Here is a 15,395-nt window from a genome sequence, read left to right as displayed (position 1 = left end):
GAGAATAATTTTTACAGTCAGGAACAAAAAACAAGATAGTAGTAACGTGTTCAGTCGACTTTATTAATCAGTAGGAAAACAACATGTATTCAATTTAAAGTTAACCCACAAATAGCTCTTGGTCAAATTTATGAAAATCAGTGTAAATTTAGAAACACAACCTTTCTTTAAAATTCCTTTACTTTTCTCAAAGTAATATGCAAAAGGTAACAATATTTAGCTACAAATATACAAAGAAGTTTACTATTACACTAAGCATTGTATTGAAGTAAATTAACTATCATTTTACAGGTTTCAAGGCTATCTTGTTGGCCCTTATTCAGAGACTGTGTGGCATACGCAATTAGTGTAGCAGCAGTCCTTGGCATAATATATGACAACCAAGTTTACTGGTAAGATTGAAATAATCACTACTCTTATGCAAGACACAATTACAGAGAGGATTTCATGAAATTCTGATGGTTCCGTTTTTGGTGTTGTTTTTTTCAGAAATGTTACTTCCGTCATTCTCGATATCTGCCACTTCTGCCCCATTTCCAGTGGGTCTCTGAGCGAACTTCCTTATCACAATTGCTGCTTAGGTTTTTCCACCTATTCAGCAATTTTTTAGTCAACTCAGTCTCCTTTTCTCCCTCACTAGTCACTGGAGATCACCATTCTTCCTTCTCCCCACTAGCTGCCTGTTGAAAGTTTTCCAATTTTTGTTGCCAGTTAAAGCCCCAACTGTTGGCTTTGTCTTCTTTTGGATTACTGTTGACCATGCCTGTTTAAAATGGTCATGGTCACAAAAGATTGGATAGAGATGGTGGAAGAAGTAAAGGAATCCCCTTTAAATTCCTCCAAATTTCTTATGGTCATTTAGCTGAAGAAACTATATAGCCTTCTTCCTCTAAGAAACGTTTAGGGTTCAGTATTTTATAATTGTTTGCTTTCTCTGTAATCTCCTTGTGCCTAACTGGCACAGGAAAATAAAAGATTTAGTGGGCAGATATTAACTTTTTCCAAGTTATAAGCATCAGGTGTCTACTAGGTATTTATCACTTTACTAGGCATCATACGAGATAAAGAAATGTAAAATACACAGCCATGCAAGTTGTGCACGGCACAACTCCAGGGGGCAGCAGAAAAATAGAAAACAATGTAACCAGCACTCCTCAAGAGTACAACAAAGCAGCTCTGAATAATACCTGCTACCAAGGAACTTAAGATCTAGCATGGAGCTGAGTTTCTAAATAATCATCCTGAACAATCTAGTTTGTCTCCCAAAGATAGGCTGTGTTGGTAGAGTACGGATCCTTGTGGGATTCAGCAGTTGTCTGTAAGGGTAGTAGCAGTGATTGTGAGTACCCAAGCTAACACTCCCTCCTTAGGGAAAACAAGAACTTTATTCTTCCACTGGTTATAAAATAAAAGGTATTCAAATACAAGGTTCAAAGGTGATGGCATTAGCTAATCACAATTCTTTAAGCAGGAAACCAAAGTATTGGAAAGAGTTCTTCATGCCTAGGGTCTAATTTTATTTTTGAGAATATCCTTTTCTTGTGAATACACACCAAATTCAGCTACATTAAAATCATAAAAAAAAAAAACTCTGTATAGCAAACTGTCCCAAAGCCTAATATATTCTGAACGATATTCCTGTACCAGAGAATTTAAACAGGACCATGTGAATAAAGTTGAAATGAATTAACAAATATATTCTATTAATTATTACATATATGGAGAAATGTATTCTGCCAATGAACTGAGGTAGAAAATGCCCATCACCATTCATTAGTTTTACCTTTATTTTTTAAATTCCCAATTATTATTTTCAAGGCATTTTTGTCACTACCATTTGGAAGGTATCTGGGAATGACAATGAATTTATAATCCTCATTTTTTCTTTGATATATAGAAAGAACAGGGTCAAGCTTTTATTGCTGAATTTACATTAACTCTGTAACAAGTTTAGACATATCTACAGGACAAAAAAATATGGAAAAGTTTGATTTTGTTAGAAAATTATGAAATAGACACTACAAAAATCTATTAAATCTAAAATGCTTTCATCTTTAATTTAAAAACACAAATTTCTCTAATTTATAGGTATGAAGCAACTTTACTGCTTTTGATATATGGATTCTATGTTTTGGTGCTGTGTTTTGACATAAAAATTAACCAATATATTATAAGGAAATGCAGTCCTTGCTGCACTCATCTTGTCAAAGATTTGGAGGAGAGGACTCAACAACAGCTATTGGCAGGATGGGAAGATGAAGGTCAATCATCCATCTGCCAACAATCAAGAACTGACAGTGGAATATTTCATGAAGATTCTGGCTACTCCCAACTTTCTTTAAGTTTATATGATCTTAGTCAGGTTTCTGAAGGTAATAACTACATCCTGCCCACTATTAACCCTATTCACCACAAAAACTAAAAATCTCTTTTCAATTGTGTACTTATTATGTAAAAGGTACTGTAAAGATTCAGAGATGATAAAGAGGCAATTCCTACCCCTAAGGGTTTCCAACATTGTACGGAAGATAGCCATTCCAGGAAGGTATAATTAGCACGAAGAGATCAAGTAATAATATGTAATTATAAATAGGACAGATTTTATAAAATTTGGTGAGGATGGTCAGAAAGAAGAGATTGTCATGGAAAAGGCAGCATTTAAACTGAGCCTTGTAGGATAGTAAGATTTTAATGGATGTACTGATGTTATGATGAATACATAACTTGCAGAGACAAGGGTAAAGTATAGTCCATGGAATGAGGACAAGGAAATATGAATAAAAGTCCTGTAAAAGGACTACTAATAGCTGGAGCACAGTGTGTGTACAGTAAGGAAGCATAGGAAAGGTAGACAGTAAGGGATAGGAAGAGTCTCAAATGTTAGCATAAGACTCACTGAGGTCTGTGAGCAGAGAAATGATTAGAACTGTACTTTAGAATATTAACGTGAAATGTTTACAGAAGAACTGAAAGAAGAGATGAGACAGGAAGTCCTATACAAGACTATCACAACAGCTGGTTCATTTAGTAGATGCCTCGACAAAGTAAAGGCAGTGGGAATGAAAGAGAACAGATGTGAGGCAATGTAGCCATAGCATCAAGAGTTGGCAACTGAGGGACTATATGGGACCAGAAGAGGGAGCAAACAAACCCAACTCTGAGGTTTTGATCATGAGGACTAGAAAATGGTGACACTACTTACAAGAATTGGGAATTTAAGAAAAAGAGTTGATTTGGAGGAAAGGAAGGAGATAGTCCAGTTTTAAACAAGCTGTTTGAAGCAGCAGCTAAGCATTTAGGTAAATAAGATCAGCAGGAAGTCAAATTCAGCTATGGCCAGAAATATAAATTTTATAAAGTGGTTGTAAAAAATAGATTCTAATTTTTATTAAGTACATTAAGAAGGTAACTTGTTGTAATTTACTATTTAAAAAATTAAAACATGAGTTCTTCCCCTTCCTAAAAAAACTGGATGCAAGAGGTGTACATCACTAAGTTAAATTTTATTAAAAAAACTTCAAAGAACCAGTCCTAATCCTTTTTTTAATGCTAAAATTATATCTAATATTATTTAGAGGCCCACTAGCCTAAATAGTGGGCAAAGTAAATAGTGGGCAAACTAGTGCTGGAAAACTATTTTATGACTTATTTTACTAAAATTAGGTATAATGTGACTTGATCCAATATATGGGACACACTATTCTGTAAATGTCATAAAATTTTAAACAGTTTTAAAGCACATTCCCATTTTTATCCATTATATTATCATTATCTTTGTTTTTCACTAACTTAATAAAACAAATTGAATAAAGGAATATGCTCAAGTTTTATAAGTTACATTGTAGCGTATATCCTAAGTTCCTATTTTCTTAAGGTTCTTTCTAAAAATTGTAATGAATTCTGAATTGAGGTATTCAAATGAATTAATGAAAGAAAGTAATGAAAGGTAAAAAAAAAAAAAAAATCACTGAGAATTAGAATGGAATACGCAGTTTAGTGAAAAGATTCTGCTATAATTATGTTATATTCCCTAAGTATGTATTATCTGATACATAGGGCAGGCCAGAGGACTCATCAATACTGGGATGTGGAGGCAACTGGAGTGATAGGAATACAAGCCAGATCAATCCCCAAAGCAAAAAGTTACTGCAACAATCCACATTGTAGGAAACCAAGAGATGTGCAACTGATAGATCATAAACATTATCTCTAACATATTCACTGAATGGCCCAAGACATTTTGAAGAATAAAAAGCCCCAAAACAAGAAACGCTGGGTATCACATTTTACATTTTCTGTCCTAAAACAACTTCAATTAGTTTCTTTTTGCCAGCAATATCAGTAATGAGGTATTCAAATGTTTTAAATAGTCTTTTAAAAACTGATACTGATAATTTATTTCAATATAGCTCTCTAAATGGACATTTCTAATTTAATTGGCCACGTGAGGAAACTCAAAATTGTTTAACTTTTCCTCAACAGATCCACCAAGTGTTTTCAACATGCCTGAAGCAGATTTAAAAAGAATTTTTTGGGTGTTGGCCCTTCCTATTATTACATTACTCTTTCTAACCACACCAGATTGCAGAAGAAAATTTTGGAAAAACTATTTTGTAATAACCTTTTTCATGTCTGCACTATGGATATCTGCATTTACATATATCCTGGTTTGGATGGTTACAATAACTGGTATGTATCTCAAGAACAATAGCACAATTTAAAAAGAAAATAATTTCATTTAAGAACAAATTACAAATGTTCACTAAAAGTGGACTAGATAGGAAGCCAATTTCCTTTTCAGCAAGACTATAAAGATTAGTGCTATTTACAAAAAAACTAAGTATTAATGTAATAAGAAGTAGTGCTATTTACAAAAAGACTAAGTATTAATATAATAAGATCATTGAAGTTTTGTGAGTTGCATATTACATGTTAACTAGTCTCACTATTACACAATGCAAGGATACAAGTCAAAGTGTCATCTTATAAATTAAATTAAATTCACAGGCTGTCTATCTTCCTAATAATTAAATCACATTGTATAGGGTCCATAATAAACTCTTTATATTGAATTCTGTTCCATAATGAGAAATATTATAGCAAAGAGCTAGTGTTTTGGAAAAACGATGGGCGATGTTTAGATTATACTTTACTTTGCTTTTTAATATGACAATACAAGCATTCTATGAAATAAGTGAAAAAGGATATAAAATAAAGTTTCACTGTAGGTTTCTACTACCTTCATGATTAAGATTTAAGTTACTACATGGCCATAATCAGCTCTGGTCCCAAAGTACTCCTAGTCCCAGAAGGAAAAACTGAATATAAACATAGACCAAAATATTAGGAATTTCTCCCAAAAAGGTTTATCTGAATTGACTGTTATCAAGGGTCAGCAATCACTGCCTATATGCCAAAATCACCTACCTCCTGTTTTTGTTAATAAAGTTTTACTGAACAAAGTCACGCCCATTCATCGATAGCTGCTTTCAGGCTACAGTGGCATAACAACAGAGACCATGTGGCCTGAAAGCTTAAAATGATAGCTATCTGGTCCTTTACAAAAAAAGTTTGCTGACACCGACATATATGAAGCTTTCCCCAAATTGATATATGATTTAGAACAGTATGCTAAAAAAAAGTGGAATGTTTGTTTTTTAATGAGGAAAGATTTAAGGTCCAATTAGCTTGCATATTAAATCTCTCCAAATTTTCTGTCAGAACACATATGATAAGAGGAAACAGGAAAAGAAGAGCAAAGTTAAGTAACAGATCATAGAACAGCCCCATGATGAAAAAAAAAGTAGTGTTATTTGGGTACATGTGAACTCTAGCAAGGCAAGTTACAAAGTTAACAACCAATTCCAATAACAATATGTAAGCATGCAATAAATAAACTTTTTAGTTGGCATTTTAAGCAAAAGAAAACACAAGAAGAAAAAAGATTCTAAAGGAAGTTTTCAACTACAACATTAAAAGGTTACATATAGTCCTTTTTTTTTTTTTTAATATATACCACCTTGGTTCTGTTTCCCAGACTAAATACATTTCTGAAAAATGAAGTGACATCAAATTTAACAGAATTTATTAATAAATTTGAGCCTTTTGTTAGTAAGACTCGAGTCTATTTTGTTTTCTTCAGAGATTTATGGTGCTTTCCCAAAGAAAACTCTAAATTAAGGGGCATCACTAAATTAGGACTTAAAAAATGTATATACTATGCTAACACATTTATAGCCTAAAATAGCTATAAGTAATTCATTTAACTCTTATCATTTTAAGTTTTTTTTTTTTTAAAAAAAAAAAAGAGAAAAATAATCATCCTCATTAAAATATCTTAAGCAACAGCCCTAACGAGTTAACAGTGGACATCCACAACTTCGGTAAATATACCAGACAGGGAAATCATTCATTAGCAGAATTTCAGCTGTTAAGTAGCTTTAGATATCTGTCATTAAAAATCTGTGCTACCTAGGTTTTGCATAATTCAGCAACCTTATTCTACTATCTTGTTAGCAAAAAAATTACATAAGCACACACTGGTTATAAAATCTAAATGTACATATTTCCTTTTTATTCAGGGAAGATGTATCTGAAGTATCTGTAGAGAATGGTTAGTGAACGTATAAGATTTGTAACGTGTCACATCTGTGTTTATTATAGGGGAAACACTAGAAATTCCAGATACAGTAATGGGCCTTACTTTATTAGCAGCAGGAACAAGCATACCAGACACAATTGCAAGTGTGTTGGTTGCAAGAAAAGGTAAGAAACAGGGTCCTGCAGCTGCAATGGACTTTCTTCAAGCCTGGATGAAATGCACTGAGCAAAGGTAGCTTTAAAAATATTTATTTCCTCAGTAACATACTTTGAAGAAAAGAGGAGTAACTTAAGAGGAAAAGTTTAATATTTAATAGCAGATTAATTTCACTAAATCTGATCCCTCAAATAATATTCATCTGAAATGTGCAATTATAATTAGCCATGTTAATTAGAATGAAAAGCAACGAGTTATCTACACACCTTATTGAAAAAAAGTTTAATAAATAATTATTAGATAAATAAATGTTAAAACTTTTAAATACTAACCAAAGATTAAAAAATATAAATTCATTAAGACTTTTGCTCTAATACAATTTTCCAAAATGAATAAAGAAAAAAAAGTATCCAGTGTATATTCATATGCAACTTACTAATAAAATAGTTATCATTATGCACATTTTAACAACATGCTTCTCTTCTGCAGGTAAAGGAGATATGGCTATGTCTAACATCGTGGGATCCAATGTGTTTGATATGCTATGCCTAGGTGTCCCATGGTTTATTAAAACTGCATTTATAAATACATCAGCTCCTGTAGAAGTGAACAGCAGAGGACTGACTTACATAAGCATCTCTCTCAATGTTTCAATTATTTTTCTTTTTTTAGCAATTCATTTTAATGGATGGAAACTAGAAAGAAAATTAGGAATAGCCTGCCTATTATTATATTTGGGGCTTACTACATTATCAGTTCTTTATGAACTTGGAATTATGGGAAATAATAAAACAAGGGGCTGTGGAGATTGATACTAGTAGTATTATGTGGAAAATGTGAATCATGGGGAGGGGCAGAGAAAAGGCAAAATCCATTTCTTCATTTAAGTCAAATAAAAAACATCCTAAACTTCAGGATCTAAAACTTACAGTAATTCTTTATGAACAAAGAAAAGTAATTTAGAACTAACTGAAATCACATCCTAATTTGTCTGGACCCTTTCCTTTCAAGGACAACTACATATACAAAAAAAGAAGTTTTGAAAAAATCCATCTATGTTTTGCCTTACAATGTTGATAAAAGTCAGGGAAACTTGAACAAATGAATCCCACTTTGAAAATAACAAGAAAATGGCTTATTTGATTAAAAACAGTATAACCATTCATTTAAACTGAATGACCAGACTCACTGTCTTAAAAACCCAAACTTGAGATTAACAAAAATCACAGTATATTTTTAACACTATACTGTTAAAAGCTGGTAGGAGTTTTAAAAGTCCATTTTTACAGCTTTTGTAACCATACAGTATTTCTAAAAAAATTACTTTTACTAGGAGATTCAGCAAAACAGATGTAGGAATGTTCCAACCGTGGTTTGAAATTATGCATTACGATCTAAGCGTACATCAATTTCTCTGCCACTGATTTTTATGCCATTCATTATTCTGCAGGCTTTTTCAGCAGATTCTGGGGAGTCAAATCTGACTGTTCCACAGCCTTTTGATTTTCCATTCTCCATTTTTATTTCTGCAAACATTACATGACCTATAAAAGAAAAGTTACAGAATTACAAGTTAGTTTAAATGGGTTCCATTTCACTATACAGGTTTGAAATTCTTCATAGCCAATGAAGAGTTAAGTAATTTGGTTAAAAACATTAACATTAATGATTTAAAAACAGCCCATCATATAAGCATTATTCCCATTTTGTTTTCTGAATATAATGCAATTAATATAAAGAAATGGATTTATAAATGTTAGAGTATACAAAACTGGAATCAGGGTAAATTTGCTTAGTGTTGAATATATTTTAGCTTTTATGTTAAATTCCTAATTTCTGAAGTGAACTTTATAGCAATAAGGCAAGCTAGGACAAAATGTCATCAAACCACTACACCATATAACGAGCTTACAAATTTAAGTAAATTATTTTTAGAATAAGTTGTTGCTTTCTGCCTTCTCAATTTCTCTTGCCTTCCCATCTATCCCTACTGCACTCCTTCATCCCTTCAAATAGTAGCAACTTCCCAGATATCTAATTTCTACTAACTCCCAAAGGCCTCACTATTTCTGCTTTTCAATCATAGTGCCAAGGCCATTTTTCAATATCACAATTTAAATTCAAAGACTAAGAGTGGCACTAAATTTGTTATGAAAATTAGTCATGGAAGAGAACTGGTAGATTTAAATCAATAAAGATAAAAACAGAGAATCTCCCAGAGGGAGGAAAACTAAACAAATATTCTTTGTACATATACTCACTTGTCTTCATTACATTTGGTGAGATCTGAAAACATTTTTTTTCCTGTATATTAACCTCAAACATAACATTTCCTTAGCTTCTGTAAGTGCCTCATCAAGGACAGTTAACCACTAGAGACATTTTATAAACAGAGGGCTTGCTAGTAGGATCATTTACTGGTATATATTGTTTATGGGAATAAAAAGATGGAATATCATTAGATTCTTACTAAGAAGCAAGCAAGAAAATTTACTGACTCACCTTGGGCTCAAAAAAAAAAAAATACACACACACACACACACACACACACACACACACACACACGGCCTTCTACTGCAAGCTAAAAGGAAAGTTCCTATGCTAAAACAAAAAAAATTTTTTTAACTCAAAGGTTTAAAATAAGTAAAGTGCTGAGGCAGAAAAAAAACTTAATAGCTGAGTTCAAACAAGCCAATTTCCAAAGTTGTCAACAGCTGGATACTTAATTCTATGTTACCATATCTTATTTTTTTTTTCACAACAACGAAATTCAAGGTTAAAGATTTAAATATAACTGATCAAAAAGGGCATAAGAAGAAAATAATAACTTAACCCCTTTATTTTAAATAGCTAAAATACTATACAAAAATCTTTAATGTAGATTTGGATACAAATTTTTTACTTCCAGAAAATGTTTTTCAATTGTTAATGTCCATCTGTCAAAACAATGCCACTCCAAACAGAAGCTCACCAAAAGGCCTCTGACCCTCAACTTTGCTGTAAGCCTTATTCATATTTGACTTCAAAAGGAAATATGCCTACAAGGGATAAAGAACAGTTAATTCAACATTGGTCACATTTTCATTAATATTATTTATTTGCCCCATTTTGCCTTTTATCTTGCCTTAAAGCTTCATTTCTACTTTTTAAAATAACGTCTCATCTTATTTGGAGAATTTGTTTCCACCGAAACTACAACAAGAAAGATTATCCATATGTGCTGCACCACTCCTCATTGATGTATTACACTAAGGCTTTAATATGTTCTTTCCTTTGTAGTCTATGAGATTCGTAGCCAGAGGCTGCTTAGCAATGTTAGGAGATCTCATTCCTTCAAAGACTACCAATACCCCAAAACAACTTTACTATTTTATCCTCTCTTAGTAGTGACTATTTTACTAGTTCTCAACAAAATATTTGTAAACTTATATTTATAAACTTATATACAAGTTTCCCTTCCTTGAGTTTTAGATTAGTGCCAAATAAAAGGGTGGTCAACAAAGGAAGCCAGTGGAACATTTTAAAAAAATTTACACTGTAAGTTCTTTGAGGAGAGGGACAATGCCTATTTTGTTCACCTTTGTAATTCTAATGTTTAGCTGACTGCCAGAAATATATTTGTAGATTTAATGGATGATTAAATGAAGATCTGCTCAGAATAATTAACTCATTCAGAGATAAGCACTGAATAAAACTCTTACTATATGTACAGAGGCAATGAAAGTTGCTAGGATAAAAGATTACAGTTCTTGCCTTCAAGAGCCTCAGTCTAGGAGGGAAGAAAATGTGAACAAATAATTCCAATACAATAAAAGCTACACTAGAGTTAGTTATAAAGTACTATGAGAACACAGCAGATATACTTAATATTAACTCTAATAGTGGCCACGAAGGTTATTTTTGTGGGAGAACACTAAACTATCTCCTTCATGACCTCAACAATTAAAGATATAGTCTAAACACTCTTAATATGCCATTAACTCTAAGGCTGAACATACCACCTTTAGCCCTTTCTTTTAAATCATTATTATAAATCTCTATAGTTTACTATTGTGATTATAGTTTCTGGGATTCAGTGTAATGGTAGAAAAATACTAACCGGAAATCTGGTAGTCTGTACAACCCACACTAAGTCTCCCAATGTCACACACACACACACACACACACACACACCAGCAAGATATTTACCAAATTAGATATTTTAGAGTAAAAATAAACCTGGTACCTAAAAGACCCTCTAATAAACTACCTAAGCTTCTACAGATCTGAGGAACATATTAAGGTTGGAGAGATAGTATCTTCATAGCCAAGAACAGTGTACAAAAGAATTAGAACGGCCACCAGAATGTAACTATATTTAAGACATTCCTAGCAGTGCGGTTATGCTACCAGCTAAATTTCCTCTGTTGTGTAGGCAATACAAAATGTACAGAATGGGTCTCCCATATTAAATCCATATCATTTGGATATCAGCATGTTGGTGGATCATGCTGATAATGTACTGCACTACACTATAAACAAGGAAGTAAACATACCATTCATTAACATTTCTCATGAGAAAAAAAGCCCTTATAAATGCAAGCAATGACAATATATTAACTTTTAAAAAATCAGGTTATAATAAAATAAGCCCTTTCTTTATCCATAGGAGACAACCACAGGTTCTACTCCAAACCTGATAATTTAGTAGCAATTTATACCGCTTAGTCAGAGTATAGCAAAATAATTCAATTATTTCAAGTGGAATTAGACCTAGTAAACTATCCAGGAATAAGCATCTGGAAAGATAAAGGTCTAAATACAGTGTTTCAAAAATTTTTAAGCCATTTTTTCCTCCACAATCAATGTCAACATATCTGTAGTCATTGGCATACTTACCACACTGACTGAATTTCTCTTTTAGTTTCTGCCAAGTCAAGTCAAAAGGCAGCTAGAATGAAAAAAATTATTAGTAACAGATATACAAGAAAAAAGTAATTGTAAGTATCCTTTGCATTTATTTGCTTACATTTCTGACAAATATCTGGTTGCCTTTGGAGCCTATTCTCTCTCTCATTCCGCTTCCCATTGGACCCGATAAAAATCCTCGATCCATATCGATGCTCCTTTCCAATACAGCTCCTATACCTGGTCCCATTCTATCAAAGCTGGAACTCATCCGGTCCAGTCCCATCCCTATTCCTCCAGTCATACTGTTCATGCTTCCCATTCCACCACCTGGATTTTCAGGGAGGGAAGGGAGAATTTGGGAGTTTTATGTTTTTGTTTCAAAAATAGGAGAAGAAAGAAGAGGAGGAAGAAGAGAAAGAGAAGGCAGATAATCAGTTTTAAGGAGAGAGAAAAATTACTTGAATCAAGTAATTAGGTAATGTATAAACATAAAATTATTTCCATATTGACAATGCAAAAATTTTCCAAGAACAAAATTTAATTTGGTATTATTTGGTTAGTTGAGAAAAATTAACTGTAACCCCTATATTATACATATAAACTTCTATAAAATTACATTAATAACACATATATAAATTATATTAATTATCAACCACTTTACCCATTAATGTTAAGTTTTTTTATTCTTATACTCTCCTACATAATATTCCTTTCCTACCTTAAGCTTTCCCCTCAGTATCTTCACTTCTGTTTTCTATACAATTTCTCTTCTCATATAAATTGAATATTCAATAAACATAGAAAAAAACACTACTTCTATTCTTGATATTGTACAGAACTTGTGCGGGGAACAAGAAATGTAATCAATTCCTGTTAACCACAGAGTTTGAGAATTTAGCTCCTAGCTCACACCTGCTTCATTCTAATGCTTTGACTCCTGTCCTCTTTATATCAATCTTTACCCAAAACTTATACTTTTTTCTTAAACCTACTATCTCCAAACACAGAACTTTTAAAAATTAACATATTCAAAATGGCTTTCTAGGGATAACAAATAAAAAATTAGGGAAACAGAAGTGTAAACACTGAGGTAAAAGAGGAAGGCAGGAAAATTAGGATTAATAGGAAAATGGCCAAGGCTGAAAAGATGATGAGAGAAGGAATAAAATGAGGAACAAGGCACAATGAAAGTAAATTTCTTCAGCTGACATGACTTTAGAATTCACTCTTAAAAAAACTCAAGTGTGCTGTATTTCCTATTTGTGAAATTTCATCAATTAAAAGACATCAGTAAAGGAGGGCAACCTCACAGAGACATGGCTCAGTAAGCAACAGAAGTAAAAAACTAAACCATGTTTTGGGGGGTAATATAAGACTTAAAAATGTAGTAGTGGAAACAGATGGGACAGAGTCCACATTCCCCAGTGCTACTACTCTTGATTCTTTTATGGGAAACGTTTAAGAGGAGAGGAAATAAACTACACTATAAACAAGGAAGTAAACACATCTTTCATTCTTACCCTCATCCTCAGTGGTCTAAAAGTGTTACAGCTGGGGCAATTCACAAATGAAAATAAGCTAGTCACCAACAGCAATTATAGAGACTAAGCAAGGAAGCAAAGCTGGTGCTTGAGTCAAAGTTGTTTCTGACACATGATCAGAGAAATCCTCAGACTAATTAACTGGAAAGAAGGTTCTTGGATATGCTGATAGTTAACACTCAGGTGTTGGTTTAGAAATGTCGAAGTAAAATTCAAACAGTTTAGAAATTCCAGTGATCAAACAAAGGCTTAGCTCAAGAACTATCTCCGAATTACGACAAGACATATTAACATATAAGAACAAAGTATTACTATACTACAATAGCTATGCTTGCAGTTTTTTGCAAGCACTCAAATATTACTGAATAAATTCTAGTAAAATTTAAACCTACTTATTCCAGATCCTACTGGACCCATGTTAGAAGCTCCTATTCTTCCTGCAAACCCTCCAATCATTGCACTGCCTAAACAGGGATGGAAAAATAATATACTAATTAATTTAAATAATCATACTTAAAAATTCCCAAGACACTAAACTCATAAGTTGTATAGTAACCGAAAAGTGTCAAGTCTTCAGGAAATAAAGGTCCAAATATGTAAGATATTGAAAAAGAGAGCTAGTACATTAAAATCTCTAGAGTGTTTTCTTCAGGTAATAAACTGAGTGAGACTAGATAAATTTCCAATTTCTCACAAAAAGAGAGAGAAATAAATTTTGAACAATATAACCCTCAAGAAAAGAAGTATGTAGCCCTACCCAGTCTACCAAAGGAATCTCCAAAGCCTCGATTTATTCCAATATCACCACGTCCAAAATCTCTCTCCATGCTACTAGTCATCGCACCACGGTATAGCTCTGAAAAGATTATACAGTAAATTAAACCTTTTTCAAGTATACTGATTTAAGATAAACCATTTAGGAATATTTGAAAGACAGCAGAAGTCATAAGTGCAAAAAATTTTGTGATGTTACCTAACTTATCTCACATGCCACATATATCATTCCCACTCCTGCCACACCAGTCCCTATCCCTCTAGTGCCCATATGCCCTCTCAAGACCTCTACAGCACCTATTTCCTACATGAAGGGGAGAAAATTTTAATAAAAGAGAAAACTAAATGTAGCATACACATCCCATTGTATACATTTACCTACCTCCCATTCGGCCAACTCCACCAAATCCCCCCATACTATTCATTGCTTCCAGGCCACCAAACCCGATTCCTATGGAATAAAGTTTCATTATTAGATCTGACAGCTGAATAACTGAATGGTATACTTTGTGAATATTAAATGTCACTGGTAAGCTTTTCAGCCACCGTACCTTGAGCAGCTACATCTTTACACATCATTTTCCATATTCCCTTGAGTATATACCAGACTTAATTTTTGCTAGCAGTCTTTAGGAAATGTACCACAAAACTATGCCTTTTTTCTTGGAATTCTCCACATGGTTTCTGGCTTATTAAAAAAACAGTGGTAGGTACACACAAAAAACAAATGCTTATACATACCTCCTCCAATTCTATTCATTCCTCCAAAACCTGGACCATCCATTCCCATACCTCAAATAAAATACACAGTATGTACTTTCAGTAAATCTTATTTTTATAACTAATGAATGACATAATGCAGTATAGCAAAATAGCTATCATTGGTCTAGCCACAACGGAAGATAGAGAAGAAGCAGGGTGCAGGAGAGATGGTTTAAAGTGCTATGCCAAGGCCATTTAGTCTTCTAAATGGCCTCTTTGAACATTTATTATACAAGAAAGCAAAAATCACAGTATTTCATTAGAGATTATCAAGGACCAGGTAATCAATTTTTTTTTTCCCTTGTAGAACAAGACACAAAAATATTATTCTCATTGGTTTTTTATTCAGCACAGGCATAGAATATTTCTATAGGAGATCTAGAGATCAGCCCAGTAGGTAAGAACTCCTCTAAACATGTAAACTAAGGAGCAGTAAAAACAAAAACAAAAACAAAAACAAAAAGCTATATTTAGGGAAGGTGACAGGGCATGCTGGCCTAAGAATAAGGAAGAAAATCTCCCTGTTTGGATCAGCATAATTACAATAGGCACCCTCAGAATTTTAAGTGTAGCCATAGCATTTCAACAAAAATACGATTCTGATAGCATTTATTAGTCCATCAATGAAAACAGCAGTTCTCAAAGTGTGGTCTAGGGATCCTTGAGGGTCA

The 15,395-nt window shown here is 33.0% G+C and overlaps 2 protein-coding genes across 8 annotated transcripts in view; one reads left to right on the top strand and one right to left on the bottom strand.

Annotated features, from left to right (window-relative positions):
* The window catches only part of SLC24A5 (solute carrier family 24 member 5), a 47,147-nt gene extending 39,578 nt beyond the window's left edge, over positions 1-7,569 (top strand). The window contains exons 5-9 of the mRNA XM_037834064.1: positions 292-392; positions 2,089-2,372; positions 4,483-4,689; positions 6,664-6,765; positions 7,247-7,569. Of these exons, the coding sequence (XP_037689992.1) occupies positions 292-392; positions 2,089-2,372; positions 4,483-4,689; positions 6,664-6,765; positions 7,247-7,569 (1,017 nt within the window). The remainder of the gene's footprint in view (positions 1-291; positions 393-2,088; positions 2,373-4,482; positions 4,690-6,663; positions 6,766-7,246) is intronic.
* MYEF2 (myelin expression factor 2) overlaps positions 43-15,395 on the bottom strand; it is a 36,152-nt gene continuing 20,799 nt past the window's right edge. Inside the window, exons 11-17 of one of the 7 annotated variants that reach the window (XM_037834056.1) lie at positions 14,704-14,754; positions 14,345-14,413; positions 13,946-14,044; positions 13,581-13,652; positions 11,766-11,974; positions 11,636-11,687; positions 43-8,301 (exon numbers count right to left, since the gene is read on the bottom strand). In XM_037834056.1, coding sequence (XP_037689984.1) covers positions 8,138-8,301; positions 11,636-11,687; positions 11,766-11,974; positions 13,581-13,652; positions 13,946-14,044; positions 14,345-14,413; positions 14,704-14,754 — 716 coding nt within the window. In that variant the 3' untranslated portion in view covers positions 43-8,137. The remainder of the gene's footprint in view (positions 8,302-11,635; positions 11,688-11,765; positions 11,975-13,580; positions 13,653-13,945; positions 14,045-14,344; positions 14,414-14,703; positions 14,755-15,395) is intronic. The other 6 variants (XM_037834063.1, XM_037834059.1, XM_037834057.1 and 3 more) reach the window with 6 other exon arrangements.

The sequence above is a fragment of the Choloepus didactylus genome, chromosome 4 (genome assembly GCF_015220235.1).
Source record: "Choloepus didactylus isolate mChoDid1 chromosome 4, mChoDid1.pri, whole genome shotgun sequence".
In the NCBI taxonomy this organism is placed as follows: domain Eukaryota; kingdom Metazoa; phylum Chordata; class Mammalia; order Pilosa; family Megalonychidae; genus Choloepus; species Choloepus didactylus.
This window is presented reverse-complemented; position numbering and strand designations above follow the sequence as displayed.